Source organism: Heteronotia binoei, chromosome 1 (assembly GCF_032191835.1).
Source record: "Heteronotia binoei isolate CCM8104 ecotype False Entrance Well chromosome 1, APGP_CSIRO_Hbin_v1, whole genome shotgun sequence".
NCBI lineage: Eukaryota > Metazoa > Chordata > Lepidosauria > Squamata > Gekkonidae > Heteronotia > Heteronotia binoei.
In genome coordinates this window covers 164,398,219-164,413,723 of record NC_083223.1, presented here as the reverse complement: position 1 = coordinate 164,413,723, position 15,505 = coordinate 164,398,219, and the positions used below count along the sequence as shown (strand labels likewise).

Genomic DNA, 15,505 nt, shown 5'->3' with positions numbered 1-15,505 from the left:
TAAAGCATTTAACTCAATCCAAAGCAGAGAATATTTCATAGATTTTACAGTGCTCTGCAAAATTTTACATTTTTTTCCATCAGAAAAATTCAAAAAAGATTTCAAAAGAACAATGAAAAGGGTACTTTCCCCCCAGATTTCTCTGGACTGTTTCCCTAGCCTATGCATCTCTCTTTCAGAACCAGTGCAATCTAATGGTGTTGTCATTTTAGCAGTTCAGAATATGTGATGAACTACATCCTGCCCATACTTTGAGATTTCTTGTTATGCATGCTAGAGGTCCATCTTGCCTGTATACACTTGGCTTAACTGAAATCTGTCAAAACTGTCTTGCTCCAGTTGACTTTTTTTTTTCTTTTAAAGCAAATTTTACTGAGATTGGTCAATCCATACAAAGATCTCAATACCAGTAACTCCAGTTGACTTTATTTCTTCTTTATTGTGTCTAAATTTATACTGCTGGATTTATTGGCTACCTGCTGTAGGATATCAACATTGACTGCAGTTCTACTGCTGCTCATTTGTATTATTCTGCAGCTATTTTAATGTCACCTTTAAGACTGGCATAGTTTTTAATTTTGTAAGCTACCTTGATTGCTGTGTTTATGATAGGAAAGCAAGATATAGATGTTCTAAAGAATTAATCTATCCCCATGACCCCTGTATAAGAGAATTTGCTGCCACATGGAATACTATGAGTCTTCAAGTGGAAGGGAAAGATTTTCTGTTGTTCAGCACAGTAGAGTGCTGAGGGTGAGTTATAGATGGTGTTTAGGGATTCCACTTTGAAGTATGGGCTCTGATTTTAGCAATGTATATTGATCTTGTTCTCCTAGCCCTAGGAATCACAATGAAGTAGAATCCCTGTTTGAATTTTGTGCCTGGAGTCCCGGGGTAGGTACCTATAAGGGTGCTGATACAAACACTCCCTTCGTAACTTGTCAGCCTTGCCTTGGTTGTTGCTGGTGCAAAGTACCCTTTCATCAGTGCTCCAAGAGTTTTTGTTCTGTACGTTGTAGCCTAAGCTATGCACCTTGAAATATCCAGTAAGAATTCTTGGGCCCTATGCATTTTTCATAACATGCTGTGATGTTCTGCAGAGTTCATTGGAATCCAGCTGTGGAAATGTAGAAATAAACTTTAAGCAGTCATCTGGAGCTCAGTGTATTTTCGGTGTAAAAGTATTCTTTTTCATTAATATATTTAGGTATTTATCCACCACGTTTCTCCCCAATAGGGACCTGAAGTAGCTTAGAACTTGGTTCTGCCCTCTCCCATTTTATCCTCTCAACAACAGCCCTGTGCGGAAGTTAGGCCAGTGACTGTCCCAAGGTCACCCAGTGAGCTCCTGTGGCAGAGTACAGATTCAAGCATGAATCTCCTGGTTTTACAGGCTTCTCCCCGCCCCCAGCCAGCTGGCCGGCGGGGATAGCCCCACCCCCACAGCTCTAGATCTCTGGCAGGTTTAAGGAATCATAGGGAATTGATCTGCGGGTATCGGGGGCTCGGGGGGGCTGTTTTTTAGGTAGATGCACCAAATTTTCAGTATAGCATCTAGTGCCTCTCCCCAAAATACCCCCCAAGTTTCAGAACAATTGGACCAGGGGGTCCAATTCTATGAGCCCCAAAAGAAGGTCCCTCTAGCCATTATTTCCTATGGAAGGAAGGCATTTAAAAAGGTGTGCTGTCCCTTTAAATGTGATGGCCAGAACTCCCTTGAGTTCAGTTATGCTTCTCACACCCTTGCTCCTGGCTCCGCCCCCAATGTCTCCTGGCTCCACCCCCAAAGTCCCCAGATATTTCTTGAATTGGATTTGGCAACCCTATAGTCCAACATTCTAACTGCTATACCACACGGGTAATATTGCATTACACTGTGCAGTGGAGGAAGTGAATAAGCCTTGAGATAGCATAGGTTTCCATAAAAAGCTCTGCTCTTCCTATATTACATCCCTGTTTATCCACTAGTTATCCTTTGTATTGGCCATGCTGGGTTACTGGTAGCTTCCTGCAGAGACAGGAAAACATGGCAAATTTGGATAGAGCCCACAATGTATCTGAACAGTAGCAGTAGATTTTTTACATTTCCTAAGCTTATTCTCCCCATTAACATTCTGTCAACTATAATAAGTTCTTTATAGTAAATCTGTTTTTAGGAGTTCATCTTCATGTCTTCTGTGCCTCAATGCAAGGCCTGCCATTGAAGGAGAAAATTCCACAAACTTCTAGAAAGCTCCTTTGATGAGCACTCCCCTCTCCTCTGACAGAGCCAGAGACCTTTTCCCACACATTTGATCACATGATGGAGGGGGAAGAAGCACTCTTCCCGCAGTTCCCTTTCTGCTTCCATGGACAGAGACCAAACCACAGGCTTCTTCTAGAGAAAAATTCCTCAGCAGTTTTTCTTTGTGATTCTCGTGAGTAGATTCTCAAATCTTGATGGCCCTTTTTAAAAAGTGCCATGCCTACAGCACAAAAATGGCACAAAACAATGAGCACTCTATTTTGGGGAAGGGCATAATACCAGCATCTGGAGACTTGCCCGCCTCTTCACATCAAAAGCATCTCAAGACCAAGGTAAGCACTTAAAAGCTACTCTATGGGGGGGAAATCGTTGAGCGTTCCAATGAGATCTCCCTCTGTGGCCTCTAGCCTGGCTTCAAAACCAAAATCCAACTCTGAAGAGGCCATATCCACACATAGAGCTGCCTCAGAGCCCCTGGCAAAGAAAGCTAAAAAGAAATTCAGACACTTGGAATCAAATGGATTTCATCAGACCTAGCATCCACCATGGCTTTCCAGCTCAGCACCATGCACCCTTGTCCCCACAATGTTTACTCCCATCTCTGACATGACCCCAACATGCCATCACTCCAGGATTGATGCCACTCAACTCCAAGTGAGGCTTTGGTGTCACTAGATCAACATCAATCACACAGTAGTCCTAGATTCCAAACACCATCATGCAGGTCGAACTCATCTCAGGGTTGAAGATCTCCTTCACTACAAATCCATCACTTCATTGGTATTGTAGCAGATCTCCTGATGGAGAGTGGATCCTTTGTGAAAGACCACAGATGCCATCCCCCTCCTTGGGTAACTTATTACCATACATCAGAGAACAATGTAGTTGTGGCCCCACCATTCAAAAAGAAGTCTCAAGAAAAAGTCTCAATTACACATTCATCTAAGTGGGTCAGTCACTGGATTTCCACATATGGGACACTGGCCCCCATCCTCACAATGGGGTCTTTATCCCTCATGGACATTAACACCCTGGGACCAATAGGATGCAACCTCCCTTCCAGGCATGGCAACCAATACTTCCTCTAAACTGTGGAGTCTTGTGAGCAAAAATCCTACTTTGTGAGCTACTGGCATTAAAATTGTGAGCTACTGCATAAATTAGTTTGTTCTGAAGCCATTTTGCCTGAGTTAATGTGTGAGCCGGAGGCTAAAAAACTCTGAGCTAGTTCACAATAACTCAGCTTAGAGGGAACACTGACAGCAACCTCCATCAGGCTCTCCCTACCAGGGATGAACTCTCAAGGAGTACCCGTGAGTGAGCATCACGACCAGAAACCTGCATCGGATCCATTGGTGCTTGAACCAGAAGACCCTTAAGATCCTGCATCAGATTTCAAAGCTGAGTGTACCTCCCTCCCATCACTTGACAATGAAGGAAATCCAGCTCCAGTGTCTCCAACAGAGAACCTTCAGTTATACTCAGAACAGTTTATTAGGATGGCTGAGGCTCTTGAGCTGAACTATACTTCTCTGAATCCAACATCCTCAGATCCAGTCATGAGAGTGTTATATGCAGCAGAACAAGGCTCAGTAGTGTTGCCAATGGTGAAGGGCATAAAGGATATAGCAACTAATATCTGGGCTAAGCCAGCTTCTGGACAGGTGTCCACTAGGAAGGTGGAGAATCTCTATAACATTAGGGAAGATGGCTGTGAATTTCTTTTCCAGCAGCCATTCCCTTCTCACAGAGGTTTTACATTCCAAACACAGATGGAGTCCCCATTCATCACCCCTTGACAAGGAGAGGCATTAACTATGTGCTGGGAAGAAAGATATATACATCAGCTGCCTTAGGTTTCTGCATTGCCAATTTCAAGGCAATAATGAGATATTACCAGATGTTTCTCTGGGAAAGGATGTCCTACAAAATACTTTTATAATTTTATGTGGTACTTAAAGCCTGTGAATGCGCTGAAGTAAACTTATGCTTGTTGCTGTTAGGCATTGTAGAATATAGACTTAATTATTGTAAAAAATTGACTTTAGTGTTCTCATTCTTCTGAACCTATCTTCTCAGCTTTGCGCTTCTTTTTTTTTAATGACTAAGATGCTAACCACTATTCATCAAATAATCTAAAATCAGGTAAAAGAGTAATCTATGTTTTTTTTAATATTTGTTATCAGGAAAGTACTGCTACGCCTGGAAGCAAACGCTGGGTTTCACAGTGGGCCAGTCTAGCTGCTAACCATACAAAACACGAAGAAAATGAACTGCGTGTAGAATCATCTGCTTCTGTAGAAAATGGTACTATGAGTTCTTTTCTGATTAGTTTCTGAAGTAATGTTATGAAACCACCTTGTTTGATTGTAGTTTTTAATACATTCATTGTGCTCAGTTTTTCATTCAATTTATCATTACTTTTTGGTTAAATTGTGTCGGTGAGTGAAGCAGTTATGCTAGATAATAGTAAATAGATGTACCTCTATTATTTTATAGATAAATTAGGATGTAGTAAGACTTTTAAAAACATAAACAGCCTGCACACTAGAAGAAAAATGTAGACTTATATCCACAGTAATGCTTCCATGGGTGCAAGGATTTCCACCTACGGAGTATGATTTTCCTACCTCCCACTTCCCACAGCAGCCCTAAATGTCCTTTGAAAATCTAGGATTCCTGTAAGGTTATTTTAGTGTGGTGTTGAATGAGTCCATAATACTTTCAGAAGCTCAGTGAGCTGTGATGCTTGCTTAAAACTTCCTTTAAACTATATTTGTCTTTAGATGCTGACATCAGTGAATCTGGAATATCTGTCAGAAGTGCTGGCTCAGTTGGCTCTTTGACCAGCCTAGGAGATCGAAAAAGGAGAACACTTCCACAATTGCCAAAAGAGGAAAATGTTACAGAAGGCCAAAAAACAAAGGTTACAACCCATCAGAGATCAGAGATAGGAGAAAAACAAGACACTGAACTTCAAGAGAAGGAAACTCCAACTCATACCCAAAAAGGAATAGTACAGGATATTGAGAAAAGCCTGACTAAAACTAGCAGAGTAGTAAATGGCCTTTCTCCTAAAGGTGACAAAACTTTTTTTCACTCCAGCAATTGTTCTTCCTCTGTCAAAGACAGGAATGAAAATGGCCGAGAAGCATCAATGGTGACACAAGCTTTAGCTAAAATTCAACAGCAAGAACAAAGTGAACTGATACACTGGATCCCCACTAAATTGTCTTCTGCAAAATCTTCAAATCAACTAGAAAAAGCGAGAGAAGAGACTTCTGTTCCCCGTAAAATAGAAAATAAAGAAGAGGCATTAGGACGTGGTGCAGGTAAAACTGAAATAAAGGCACAAAGTGAAGGAAAAAGAAGAAAAGCAGAGGAAACTACAAAAAGTCAAACTACAAAAGGGTTTAGCGGTGATAAAAAAGAAACATCAAAACCATTAGTGAGACAAGGTAGTTTTACTATAGATAAACCAAGCGCAAATATACCAATAGAGCTAATCCCTCATATTAACAAACAAACTGGAATTATTCCACCTTCTTTTTCTTTAACATCCACAAGTAGAATATCTGAAAAAAGTGATTCTGTGGAAACTGATTCTAGTCTAGATACCACACTTATTTTAAAAGATACAGAAGCTGTAATGGCTTTTCTTGAAGCTAAACTGCGTGAAGAAAACAAAACAGATGAAGGACCTGAAACTCCCAGCTATAACCGCGATAATTCCATTTCACCTGAATCAGATGTGGATACTGCTAGTACAATTAGTTTAGTTACTGGTGATAGTGAAAGAAAATCAACTCAGAAAAGAAAAAGCTTTACTACCCTCTACAAAGATAGGTGTTCCACTGGTTCTGCTTCTAAAGATGTTTTGAAGTCATCTTCTACAAGTGCAAGAGATAAGATTGAAAAGAGAACAAAAAGCCGTTCTTCGGATTCTGCTTCTAGAGGTGACACACGCAAGTCTGTGCAGAACAGTGGCAGGATAAGGCAACCTTCAGTAGATTTAACAGATGATGACCAAACGTCTAGTGTACCTCATTCTGCTATATCTGATATCTTATCTTCTGACCAGGAAACATGCTCTGGTAAATTACATGGAAGGACTCCTTTTACTTCAGCAGATGAACATCTGCATTCCAAAACAGAAAGTGTTAAGTCAGCTAAACTGAAGACCTCTTCAGCATCAGCTGGGCAGTCCAGTAAGTCAACCACCCTTCCAAGGCCTCGTCCCACAAGGACTTCTCTCTTGCGTAGAGCACGGCTTGGTGAAGTCTCAGATAGTGAACTCGCAGATGCAGATAAAGCATCAGTAGCTTCTGAAGTATCAACTACAAGTTCTACATCCAAGCCCCCATCAGGAAGAAAAAATATCTCCAGAATAGACTTACTTGCCCAGCCACGTAGAAATAGGCTTGGTTCGTTATCAGCACGTAGTGACTCTGAAGCAACAATAACTAGAAGCACTACATCATCTCGTACTCCAGAAGCCCTAATTAGAAGTGGCATTAGGCTAACACCAACAGCAGATGGCACTAAAGTTTCTCCTAGAGTTAGAGCAAATAGCATTTCTCGACTATCAGATTCCAAAGCCAAATCTTTGTCTTCAGCCCATAATTCTCCATCAGGTAGGACATTTTAAAAATTTTGCATGTCTAAGTTTGGAGACTGATATAGAAGCATTCTTGAATATTTTCAAATAATATTATGTAATTTACCAATTCTAATACAAAATGATAAAACTTTGGCTAAATGTTGTGTTGCTAAAAGCATGATCCATAAGCTTTCACCTTTTAGGAAAATATACTTCATCTAATTCTGCTTTTCTGTTATAAAACTTGAAGAGAGAACACAAGTTGCTTCTGAGTTACTTCTGAAACCAGCTGCTATTATTTTTATTGTTTAGCTTGTATTGGGATTAGCTGTTTCCTGTTCAGTCATTAATTATAGATGGGCCTGGACACCCATGTAACTCTGTGCTTCTGGGTTATAAAATGGCAGTAGTAATTTGAGATGGTCTATTATGAGGTCAACTTGAGAATTGTGCTGTAGAAACTACAAGTGATAATCAGTGGTATTCCTCTCATAATCTTGAAAAAATTCTTCCCCTGGTTTTAAAGAAATAAACCAGTCAAATTTTGTTTTGTTCCAGTAAAGGTAATACCTCTGATTTGATTATAAATACTGCTTTTTCACCAGTATTATACTAGGTGCTGCACAGGAAGAAAAAGACTTTGCCCAATGGATTTATGTTTCAGATTACATAGCAGAGGAAAACTAAAGATGATGATGATTACCGAGTGATTGTATTAGTTTACTGGATTTATTCCCCTTTCTGGTTGAGACTCTCAAGGCAGATTACAGTTATAAAAACAATGTTAAAAAAACCCCTATATAATACATACAATGAACAATGCATTAAAACTGGTTATATAATTAAAAAACAATGAAATAAGAATTGTATGATACATACAATAGACTAGCTAGATTCCAAGTACAGTAGCACGCATAGAGATCAACAAGATTTTGGGGGAGGTATAAGCTTTTGAGAGTAAAGCTCAGTTCATCAGATATCAGATGGTGTTTGACAAGGGAACTTTGACTCTCAGAAGCTTATACCACTAAAATCTTGTTAGTCTCCAAGGTGGTACTGGTCTTGAATCTAGCTATTCTACTGTAGATCAACACGACTACTTTCTGAAAACACAATAGCCTGGATTTCTCAGTTTTACAGTGGCACTCCATTCATGAGTTGAGGAAGCCCTTCGTTCTTACATATTAAGAAAGTACAGTTCCCTACAATGCACTTGATAATGTACGATTCCATGTGAAATGAGCAACACAGATTTTCCCTGAGACACACAATGCATACATTACAGGATTGTATGTATCAAGTGCATCACAGGGACCTTCTCACTTCTGTTACTCATGACCAGTGGGTTCCGGCAATGCTTGAATGGAATTCTACTGTAATATCTACCATATCAGGTCTGCTGTATCAGGTCAACACTGATAGCTTAACTCTGAAGTAGTAACTATCTGCTTAATAGTCAACACTGAAAAGAAATACTGTCTCATTGGTATCAGCAAAAGGATCTTAAGAACATAAGAGAAGCCATGTTGGATCAGGCCAATGGCCCATCCAGTCCAACACTCTGTGTCACACAGTGGCCAATATGTGTGTGTGTGTATATATATATATACACACACGCACACATGCATATAAACACACACACCCATATATATGCTTGTAGCTGCCACCACCTCTTGTGGCAGTGAATTCCACATGTTAATCACACTTTGGGTGAAGTACTTCCTTTTATCCGTTTTAACCTGACTGCTCAGCAATTTCATTGAATGTCCATGAGTTCTTGTATTGTGAGTTCTTGTATTATCCCATGCATAATCTTGTAAACCTCTTATGTCACCCCGCAGTCGATGTTTCTCCAAGACAAAGAGCCCCAAGCGTTTTAACCTTTCTTTATAGGGAAAGTGTTCCAAACCTTTAATCATTCTAGTTGCCCTTTTCTGGACTTTTTCCAATGCTATAATATCCTTTTTGAGGTGCAGTGACCAGAATTGCACACAGTATTCCAAATGAGACCACGCCATCGATGTATACAGGGGCATTATGATACTGTCTGATTTGTTTTCAATTCCCTTCCTAATAATTCCCAGCATGGCGTTGGCCTTTTTTATTGCAGTCGCACACTGTCTTGACATTTTCAGTGAGTTATCTACCACGACCCCAAGATCTCTCTCTTGGTCAGTCTCTGCCAGTTCACAACCCATCAACTTGTATTTGTAGCTGGGATTCTTGGCCCCAATGTGCATTACTTTGCACTTGGCCACATTGAACCTCATCTGACATGTTGACGCCCACTCACCCAGCCTCAACAGATCCCTTTGGAGTGCCTCACAATCCTGGACAATTGAGTGTCAACTGCAAACATGGCCACTTCACTGCTTACTTCCAACTCCAGATCATTAATGAACAAGTTAAAGAGCATGGGACCCAGTACTGAGCCTTGTAGCACCCCACTGCTTACCGTCCTCCACTGTGAAGACTGCCCATTTATACTCATTCTCTGCTTCCTATTAATTAGCCAGTTTTTGATCCACAAGAGGACCTTTTACTCCATGACTCTCAAGCTTACTAAGGAGCCTTTGATGAGGAACTTTATCAAAAGCTTTCTGGAAGTCAAGGTAAACAGCATCTATTGGGTCCCCTTTGTCTACATGTTTGCTCGCCCCCTCAAAGAACTGTAACCGGTTAGTGAGGCAAGATCTTCCCTTACAGAACCCATGCTGAGTCTTCCTCAATAACTTGTGTTCATCAGTGTGCCTACTCATTCTGTCCTTGATAATGGTTTCTACCAACTTTCCCGGTATTGAAGTCAGACTGACTGGCCTGTAATTTCCCGGATCTCCTCTGGAACCCTTTTTAAAGATGGGGGTGACATTTGCTATCTTCCAGTCCTCAGGAACGGAGGCAGATTTCAATGAAAGATTACATATTTTTGTCAGGAGATCCACAAGTTCAACTTTGAGTTTTTTCAGAACTCTTGGATGTATGCCACCCAGACCTTGTGACTTATTAGTTTTTAATTCATCAATCAGTTGTAGGACCTCCTCTCTTGTCACCTCAATTTGACTCAAGTCTTTCAACACCCCTTCCAAAATTAGTGGTTCTGGAGCAGGCAAACACTTCTCATCTTCCACAGTGAAGACGGAGGCAAAAAATGCATTCAGCTTCTCAGCCATTTCCCTATCCTCCTTCAGTAATCTTTTACCCCTTGGTCATCCAAGGGTCCCACTGCCTCCCTGGCTGCTTTCCTGCTTCTAATATATTTGAAGAAATTTTTATTGTTGGTCTTTGTGTTTTGCAATATGTTCCTCATAGTCCCTTTTTGCCTGCCTGATCACAGTCTTGCATTTGATTTGCCACAGCCTGTGTTTCCTTTTATTAATCTCATTTGGACTAGCTTTCCACCGCTTAAAGGAGTCCTTCTTACCTTTTACAGCTTCCATTACTTTGTTTGTTAACCATGCAGACCTTTTCTTATACCTGTTTGTGCCTTTCCTAACTTGTTGTATATATTTTATCTGAGCTTCTAGGATTGTAGTTTTAAATAGCCTCCAAGCTTCCCCAAGGGTTTTGACTGTATTTACCTTTCCTTTCAATTTCCTCTTCACATGCCTCCTTCTCATCACAGAGAATTTACCCCTTTTAAAGTTAAACGTGGTTGTGCTTGTCTTTTGGGGCAACTCCCTACTTATACAAATGGTGAAATCATTAATGTTATTGTCACTGCTCCCAAGCGGTGTGATCACTTTTACATCTCTCACCAAGTCTTGGGCATTACTTAGGACCAAATTCAGGATCGCCCCACCCCTGGTAGGTTCTGTGACCATCTGTTCCATAGCACAGTCATTGAGAACATTTAGAAACTCATTCTCTTTCTCTCGACCTGAGCACATATTGAACACATCTTTATGCTCAAAATACTGTATTTTTAAGGTTGCCAAGTTCCTCTGCTGCTTTTTTACCTCGAATCCTAGAGCATCTCCGGCATGATAAGCCCTGCGCGATGACTTCACTTCCAGGGGCCAGGATCCCCCCTTGCAGCCTGCTCCATGCCGGCGGGTGGGGGGCCCCAAAACCAGGGGATCCCCCAGCCCCGGCGGAAGCTTGGCAGCCCTATTGTATTTTAAATGTATACACACACACAGCTATACATGTGCAGTTCCAGGAACAAAATTCCAAAGCTATGAAAGACAGAGTTTATTAATATAACTGTGAATGATGAACCAGAGTAACTGGTACAGCTATTCATGTTCAGTTCCTTCATCCCATTAACTATACATAGGCAGAATACTGCCAGGTATCATTTTGAAGACAGAAAAGCTGAAATACAAAAAAATGTGGAGGCACTGTTGTGGTATATGTTTACTTGTCAAACTAAAGCTACTGTACTCAAATAACCTTAGAGCAGCTTTGGATGTTATTAATTTCTAGGGCAACAGGATGTCCAAATAGCTTGCATGTTTTGTGTGTCATATGTGCATTTTTTAAAATAGGGCTTTCTCATCTTTCATCTCTCCTTCTCTGTGATGGAGTACATGTGCTTCAAATGCAGTTGTCAACTTGCATCAGACACAGAGAGGTGAAAGTTTATTTCAGATGACATAGTGGAGCATAAGAGGCAGAAAGTAACAGTATTTGCACTTGCTGTTTCGTCCTGCATCATATTGTCTAAAGTCTTCATTTGTTTTTGCATTTTGCAAAAATAGAAATAAGAATACTAGTTGAATTACATCATTTGGTCCAGAACTTGGAAAAAAGAGGTTTTAAGACACTGTAAAAAAGGGTTGCTGAAAAGTCCCAAAGTGGAAATGACACAACTTAGTAAATAGTAGCAGCACTCTCTGGAACAAACACTGCTGGCTTGTGCATGAATGGATGAATAACTCTGCATATTCATCCATTTACATGTTTACTGAGGAAGACTCTCAGAGCAGTACTATTCTTTAAGGTGACCCTCTTCCATTCCCGCAGCAAGCAGAAATTAATTTCCAGGTCAGATTTCTGCTTGACCTCATAATTAGAAATTTTGTAATATTTGGCACGAGATTTAGAGAGCTCGTATAGGATCAGGGCTGGTACAACATAGCTACATTTTTCCCTGAGTAATGTTTCAATATGTGTAGCTATTACTAGAGTGAAAAGCAGAAGCAAATCTTAATGAACCAGCTTTAAACAAGGCAAGGGAATCCTAAATTCTTCTCAGCATGTTAAAACTTGTTTAGTAAACTATTATCTGCAGGGTGACTTTAAAAAAAACAACAAAGAAATCTCTGGGGATTCTCAGTGGATGCTGTGCTTAAGCATATCACTTCAAAGATTGAAAGAGAGATAACAAATGAAATAGGAGTATATTACATAATGTGATTCAACCTTTTACATCCTCCCCATGGTGGTTCTTCGGCTATCATATGATGTGTTCCGGTGAAGATTGGATAGAATGAAGCAATATATCTTTATTTTTCAGGATTGGCTATATAATAAATATGTTCATTATAAACAAAGTAAAACTTTAAAGTATTTTAAATGCCTAAAACCTCAGGAAAGTTTATATGGATTCTTCACACTTAGAAAATACTTCTTACAATTTTTAAAGAGTTAAAGTAATTTGTGTATCCTCCTTTTTGTGACAGTTTTACAAAAAAAAAAAAATTCCCCCTAAATGAATTCTAGCAAATCGATTCAACATGCTGGGAATACTTACTACTTTTCTTAATCCACCAATTAAAAACAAGTGTAGAAGGGAGGGGGGGATCCCTGAAATTTTATCAACAGGCTCTTTTTTAAGCAAATGCTTTAAATCTGTTTTTTCTTCATTAACACAGTAAACAAATATTTTATACACAGAGATAAAGCATCTTCTCCCAGACCCAGATCCTGCAGTTGAAACTTACAGTGGTAGAGTACTAGAATTCATATTTTGTTCTTAAAATTTCACTCATAAATATTTGGGTTTTTACTTCAAATGCTCATTTTGTACAATGCAGAGTTACAGTTTAGATCGAAATTGTAAGATGTTGATTTTTGAAAAAAAAATTGTCTTTAAACAAACTGAACACACACAAAATTTTTAGTTCAAAGAAAAATATATTTTCAAGCATTGGACCCAACTCATAAATATTTTTTGGCCCTTAGTTATTCACTTGTGTTTTTGCATGCTTTATAACGCTTTTTCTGCTCATTCAACTGACCAACCTAACAGTGGGAACAAAAATTGTTTTGAAGCTTGAAAGGAAATAGACTTAGCTACTGGAATTGGAAAGTAAACTCAGTGGAAAATTTAGTAATATAATATGACTTTGTTTTCATCTGACCAAGTTGTGTGATACAGCTGTATTCTAAATTTGCAATCTGTGTTATATTTAAAGAACATTATGATGTTTTCACATTGTAACCTTAATTGCAAATTTCCATGTATACACTTAATCAACTTCAGCAGAAACATTTAAACATATTTTTTTAAAAAACCTACCTGAATTAAATACTAATCTATAACCTATAATAATTGACCTTCAGCACCATTGTTTAGCAGAAGCAGCTGGTGTTTGAAATAAGTTCCATTATGTTGTTTAGGTGCTATTATGGTTACGAGGGCCTGTGCCCTTATTAGTCTGATGGGTCTTCATGTAAAAAGCAAAAAAGCAACGATTCCAGCAGCCTTCAGGGTTGACAGGTGATGAATGTTTTGCTTGTTGTCAAAAGTGTGCTACAGTAGTCTTTCAGAAGGTGACATGAAAGCATGGATATATCCATTCTGCTCTTATAATAACAGACATACTTGATGTTTCCAAGACGAATTTCAAATAAGATAAACTACTAATTTATTTCTGAGATGTGCTTTATTTTAGTCATAGTATCTGTTTTCTTCTGGCATTTCTTGTATAGTTGGGCTTTTTTGATGTTGGGCAAAATTTGCAGGAAAAAGTACTAACTTTTGCGATATAAGAAGAGGACAATGATTTGGGCTCTTATCCTGAGATATCTTGTTTTAGACAACCAAACAGCATTCTTGTCTTGTTAACTCATCATTGTACAAGGAGCATGTTTTCCACATTTTGTTAATCCACATTTATTTATTTAACCACAATCACAGTAGCTTTCTTTTTAAGCTTTAGTAAGCAAACACTGTTATAAAATACTTTGGGGGTTTGGATGTAAGCAACCGTGGTGTGTTGTGGTGATTGTTTCTAAAAAACATTTTTTTTCTTTCTTGCAAGCAATACCATAATAATTCTTTTTTAATAATTAAACTAATTTAGTAAATTCAAGATGGAGGCGCTTTCCTACAGATTATGCTTCCACCTCAGAAGATGAATTTGGATCAAACCGTAATTCTCCTAAACATGCCCGTCTGCGTACTTCTCCAGCCCTGAAAACTACTCGATTGCAGAGCTCTGGAACTCCAACCCAAGCTAGCAATATCTTCAAACACAGAATAAAGGAACAAGAAGACTATATTCGTGATTGGACTGCTCATCGAGAAGAAATAGCAAGGTTGGCTTTCAAGGAATGCTTTCTTTGGGGAGGGGAGGCACACAACTCAAACTAATTTACAATGTAATTGAGTTTATATATACAAAATTTGTCAGAGTACCTCAGAAGTACCAGCTTTATTTACTAGAACAGAAAGATAGTAATTCAGTGTTCCCAAATACAGACTGTGAAATACTGCTACTGTTTAACTTTTATATAATGCCATCAGTCTTAAGATCTCTAAAGAATTTTTTAAATCCTGCCCTGCCCTGCCCTGCCCTGAGGATCTAAACTACAAGCATTGAGCAAAGGTGAAAGGAGATATTGAAGTGAGGATGATAATAAGTGAATTAACTAACTGGCTGTAGAGAAAGTTGATCTGTTAAGCTTCAAAAGAGGATTTGCCAAAGATGTAGGTTGTGAGGTTACATCAGACAGGCATGTACATCATAGGTAGGACTTTATATAAAAGACATATTTGGATGATAGTAATCACCACTCAGCAGTGAGAGCTAGGGCAGACCACACATTGTTCCGTGTCACCTGCGCTATGTGGAAGGCAACACAAAAAATGGAACATTACATGTGTGCATAAATAGGATCTGCCCATTGGTCTCACCCTTAATATACAGGAGAGGTCGAACAAGGAAGAAATATATGAGCACCAAATCCATTCTTGTTATTAGAGGGGTCCAGTTTTATAGGGATAAGGGGGGAAACTATCATTTAAATAGGAACTGCTACAAAAAAACAAGGCAGGGCTTCAAGTTTAAATGCAAAGACCGGTTTTGGTTAACCTTTTATGTTATTTAAATTATGTTAATTTTGACTATCCTGCTATATTAGGTTTCTGTGTTATCAAAACTTGTTATTGGGCTTAAGGAAGCTTCTTTCAAAATATGTTGATCTGAGGTAAATAAGAAGGCATTCCCCTTTACCAACTATGTTCCTATTATGCTTCTTAATGTATTTTTTGAAGAAGTGTCATTTCCATTTGTAGTTTTATATAGGTTAACATGTCTGTAAATCCCAGATATCTGCTGGTTTCCAGGGTTCCACAATACTATTTTTTATGTTCCATAATTTTGGAGAAATTCTATAATACTATCTTGCTAGTATCTTCAAAGTCTGAAATATAAGAATGGATTTAAGAATTAGAAGTTAACAAGTGCAGACTTGCAAAAAGGGTGTATTCC

At 39.0% G+C, this 15,505-nt stretch overlaps 1 protein-coding gene across 10 annotated transcripts in view; it reads left to right on the top strand.

The window, feature by feature from the left end:
• Positions 1 to 15,505, top strand: part of CEP170 (centrosomal protein 170) — a 150,946-nt gene that overhangs the window by 105,996 nt on the left and 29,445 nt on the right. For 6 of the 10 annotated variants that reach the window (XM_060243602.1, XM_060243583.1, XM_060243564.1 and 3 more), the window contains 4 exons: positions 4,432 to 4,552; positions 5,032 to 6,879; positions 12,684 to 12,734; positions 14,096 to 14,330. In XM_060243602.1, coding sequence (XP_060099585.1) covers positions 4,432 to 4,552; positions 5,032 to 6,879; positions 12,684 to 12,734; positions 14,096 to 14,330 — 2,255 coding nt within the window. The remainder of the gene's footprint in view (positions 1 to 4,431; positions 4,553 to 5,031; positions 6,880 to 12,683; positions 12,735 to 14,095; positions 14,331 to 15,505) is intronic. The other 4 variants (XM_060243554.1, XM_060243546.1, XM_060243574.1 and 1 more) reach the window with 3 other exon arrangements.